This window comes from Sinocyclocheilus anshuiensis, unplaced genomic scaffold (genome assembly GCF_001515605.1).
Source record: "Sinocyclocheilus anshuiensis isolate Anshui unplaced genomic scaffold, SAMN03320099.WGS_v1.1 scaffold122, whole genome shotgun sequence".
Taxonomy (NCBI): domain Eukaryota; kingdom Metazoa; phylum Chordata; class Actinopteri; order Cypriniformes; family Cyprinidae; genus Sinocyclocheilus; species Sinocyclocheilus anshuiensis.
The window spans coordinates 1,352,514-1,357,247 of NW_015544153.1; the positions used below are offsets into that span (position 1 = coordinate 1,352,514).

The window sequence follows — 4,734 nt, forward strand, 5'->3', positions numbered from 1 at the left end:
TGAAATCTAATTGGCTAAGAGGGAACTGCACCTGTTCCTTTGACAATCAAAGATGGATCTGCAATTTCTTTACAATTTAATAATATTTAGTCATATTAATCAAATGTATATTAGAAATGGCTATGGGGTGCTTGGATGATTTGTACAAATAAATAACCTAGTCTGTCTAACTGGTTGGTCAAACCTCTCTGAGCGATTTATCTAAACAAACAAAAAAAGTAGCCTATATGATTCGGTTCAAGTGGTCATACATGTCTTGTGTAATTGGGTTGAAATATATATACAACATCTTCTGATTTAAGACAGAACTATTTAGATCAAGGGTCAGATGCACTATTCCCTAAATAATTAAAATGTGGAATATATAGGCCTACCACCATAACGAATTTCTCATATTTGTCATAACATCATTATATTCTATGGGTTTAATGAATTTGCAGACAATGTAGTTATCTGTAACTGTCATATAGCCTAACTGTAAATTCAGTCTTAGAGGAGAATGCCATTGAACGTGTAGCTAATATGAAGTGTGCTTTCATGAAGAAAAAAAAAGAAAAATCTAACTAAAATCAGAACTGAAAACAAACTCTGGATGAAAAAAACTCCCAATAAATGCCCAAACAGCGATTCTATCACAGCAGTTATTGTGTTATAGAGGGGTTTGACCAACCAGTTAGACAGACAGATTACTAGGTTATTTATTTGCACAAATCATCCAAGCACCCCAATCCCAGCCATTTCTAATATACTTTTGATTAATATGACTAAATATTAAATTGTAACGAAATTAAAGATCCATCTTTGATTGTCAAAAGAATTCCAGCTAATTAGATTTCACGTAGCATTTTAATCGGTCAGTCATGGAAGTCTGATTTGTTGATAACTTTTGACAACGTTTAATCCAGGTGCGAAAATAATTAATTTCTAGCACAAGAGCACGGAGAGATTTGCAAGTGCAAAGGACACAGTTTGAGCGCGCACACGGGCACACTTTGAGCGCGAGGAGAGATTCGCGATTGCAACGGACACGTTTTAAGTGCGCACACACTCTCTGGGAGAGAGCAGCGCATATCTGAAAGCGCGCGTCCGGTTTAGTGCGAGAGCAAAGGCAATCCGTGTGCGAGCAGAGATTTGCGCTTGCGCATCATAGCAATGTACTTTCGCGCTACAACAGTGCGCTCTCGACATTTGACAGTAAAATAACACCATACAGTGGGAAAGCCAAAGTTTTGCAATCTTGCAATGATTCTAAAGAGCTTGATGTGGAATAAACTGGATAAAGATGCATTTATGTGTAAAAAAAAAAATTATTTTGAAGGGAAAAGGCTCTGAATACTGGTGTATACTGAAAGATATTAGAGCCTTAAATAAACTTTTGACACCATTTAATCCAGGTGCGAAAATAATTCATTTTTAGCGCAAGAGCACGGAGAGATTTGCAAGTGCAAAGGACACAGTTTGAGCGCACACACGGGCACACTTTGAGCGCGAGGAGAGATTCGCGATTGCAACGGACACGTTTTAAGTGCGCACACACTCTCTGGGAGAGAGCAGCGCATATCTGAAAGCGCGCGTCCGGTTTAGTGCGAGAGCAAAGGCAATCCGTGTGCGAGCAGAGATTTGCGCTTGCGCATCATAGCAATGTACTTTCGCGCTACAACAGTGCGCTCTCGACATTTGACAGTAAAATAACGCCATATTATTATTATCACTGTTTAAAACAGTTGTGCATCTTAATATTTTTTAGAAAATAGTGATACTATTTTTTTTTTTACTTTTTTGATAAATAGAAAGTTCAGAACAGCATTTTTTTTTGTAAAATATTGAAATATTTTATAACATTATGAATGTCTTTACTGTCACTTTTTAAAATTGAATTAACTTAATTTTCTGTAAAGTTGCTTTGCAACGATTTGTATCATGAAAAGCGCCATACAAATAAAACTTGAATTGAATTGAACTTTTGATTAGTTTATTGCATCAATGATGAATATAATTAATTTCTTATTCATTTCTAAATAAATAAATTAATTAATTTAAAAACATCTTACTGACTCCAAACTCTTGAAATGATAGACAGACAGACATTTTCCAATGCATAATGCAGTTTCATGGCTGCTAAAAATATCTATGGCAGGGAAATTCCCTTAATTCTCCCACTATTAGCTGGTGGGGCAAAAGTTCATTTTACCTTCAGCTCCACAGCAGCTGAGCCAATCAGCATTAATGATTCACTGTCCCAGACATCAATCTGCAGGGAGTGAAGTGCCAGGTATCGCAGGAACCAGCCCCGTTCGCCTGGCTTGAGGAACTGCGGGTCAACTCGGTACTGCAACTGCAGACCAGGACAACCTGGGTAAGAGGAAAAGAAAAGTACAACAGGAAAGAACAAACATGAATACCAAGAGACAGAAAAAAGGTTTGTGATTAAAGGGATGGGTTTAGTGGCCATTTCGAATGACAGTGAAGTAAATCACCCATCTTTAACACAAATCTCAGGTGGGTGAGAAAACGCAATGTCCAATTCTCTGAAGCAAGCAATCAAGGACTTTTATGTAAAAACCAAACACTGAGCTCGGTTTAGCCACCAAGCGAGATGTGTGGGAAATAGGGCTGGACAATAATTCAATATCAATATGTATCGCGATATTATTTTTTTCAATAATGGTGATATGATTTTTAAACACATTTCCGATATTATATAAATTTTGGCCATATCGTCCAGGCCTAGTGGGAAATTTACATAAACATTTCTGAGCTCCATCCCTTTTGCACGCGCCACATCCTGTCAGTCATGAATATCAAACACTGGCAGTGCCGCAGGCGCTGATGTTTTCTATATGTTCCCACATGTTTCCCTGTTTCTAAAGTGATGACAGAAATCAGTTCTGAAAATGCTTGGGTAACACTGCATTTACATTTATGTTTTTATGCAAAGCTGGAGAAGGTCCTGGACCAATACTTTATGTGTAAGGCCTGAGCAATGATTTAAAGTAGTGTAAAGAAGTGTAAAGCAGCATCAGTGATGTGCTCGATGGGATGTATGGCAGATGCTGGTAGGCCAGAAAAGAAGGAATGTGTAAAAAGAGTAAAGAAGTGCAAGGCAGCATGTTTAATGTATAGTGGAGATGTTGACAGACTAGCAAAAAGGCAAGTGCAGTAGTTAAACCATGACCATGACATCCATAGTCTGGATGAGGATTAGCGGCCAAGTTAAAGCATTTTTTCTACTGAACAGACACTTCGGCCACCTTAACAGAATTAATACAGAAGTTTGCGGGGGGTTTTTTGTGTATATATAGTTAGCAATCACTTTAGTATGCCGATTCGGTAATCAAGAAACCTTTCTTTGTATTATTACTTCTTGAAAATGGTTATGCTGCTTAATAAAGTGTTGAAGAACAGCATTTATTTGAAAACTTTTGTAACATTATACATTTGAAATCTTTTGTAACATTATAAATGTCTTTTCAATTTAATGCATCCTTCCTTAAAGTGTGCACATACAGCCTTAGATCTGAGTAATCTAGTGTAAAAAGAAAGTGGTAAAGGTCCAAGCAGAAATCCCTGTGGAACTCCAGTGGAGTAAGGCGTGTAAGCCTTTCCAGTTGACTTGGTACTTACTGGCATCCAGGTAGGATAAAAGCACTGACCTAGAAATGAGCATTTCTACCATCTTAGAGATCAATAGTTTGTTGTTTGTAGCGTCAAATGCTGCCAAAAGATCCAGAACAAACAGTATAGAGTTAAGCAGGGACACTCTAGTGATGTGAGGTTATGAAAACAACAGCAGTTTGAGTGGAGCGACTGGATTTGAAGCCTAATTGATGGGGTCAAGCTGGTTGAGCACAGTCAAAATTGAACACAAATGAACACAACAAATCCTGGATGCATTTTGATTCATGGCAAAACAAAACAAGCAAATGCAACAGTAATGCTTAATGAAGTAAAAATGTAAACTGACTGTTGCTTTTACATTGTACTACTTCAGGTAGAGAGCCAAAAATATTATTTCTTCATTGGAGAGAAGTGCAATGCTCAGCCGAGAATCTGGTATGAGAAGATGTTATGCAACAACCAGTAATTGCACAATAACAGCCTCATATCCCACAGGATACAGATGTTCCCTCCAGACATCAAAAGGCCTTCCGCACAACATCATCATTCAGCCTGTAACCTTTATGGTACTGTATGGCTCATTGTCTTGTATAGTCGGGCCAGAGGTGGGTTTAAGGGCTGAGCTAAGTGCACTATGGCATAATGCTTTAACGCCTTATAGCAGCGGTCTTCAACAGGGGGTCTGTAACCCCTAAGGTGCCAGATAATAATCATTTGATCTCAAACTATTTTTTTGTGAATAAATAAATAAATAAAACGTAGTTAAACAAAAAACTAAGTTCAACCAAAGATAAAGAAGCTACTGTAAATGTTTCATCGTTTCTCCCACATGCAATATACACTGTACTTTTTTGGTAATTATTTTTTATTATTTGCAGTGTAAGCACATAACATAGTATGTAAATACATTAAAGGGTTAGTTCACCCCAAAATGAAAATTCTGTCATTAATTACTCACCCTCATGTCGTTCCAAACCCGTAAGACTTTCGTTCATCTTCGGAACACAAATAAGCGTTATTTACGCTTGGGGGAAAGCGCGCGTAAGCATTGTGATACTCTCTAAAATGGCGGAAGACGTAACTCGGGGGAGAAGAATTGTTGTAAAAAATTTAATT

The 4,734-nt window shown here is 37.6% G+C and overlaps 1 protein-coding gene across 1 annotated transcript in view; it reads right to left on the bottom strand.

Moving 5' to 3' along the window:
- Positions 1–4,734, bottom strand: part of nphp4 (nephronophthisis 4) — a 178,107-nt gene that overhangs the window by 42,042 nt on the left and 131,331 nt on the right. Inside the window, exon 16 of the mRNA XM_016495116.1 lies at positions 2,192–2,352. Within this exon, the coding sequence (XP_016350602.1) occupies positions 2,192–2,352 (161 nt within the window). The remainder of the gene's footprint in view (positions 1–2,191; positions 2,353–4,734) is intronic.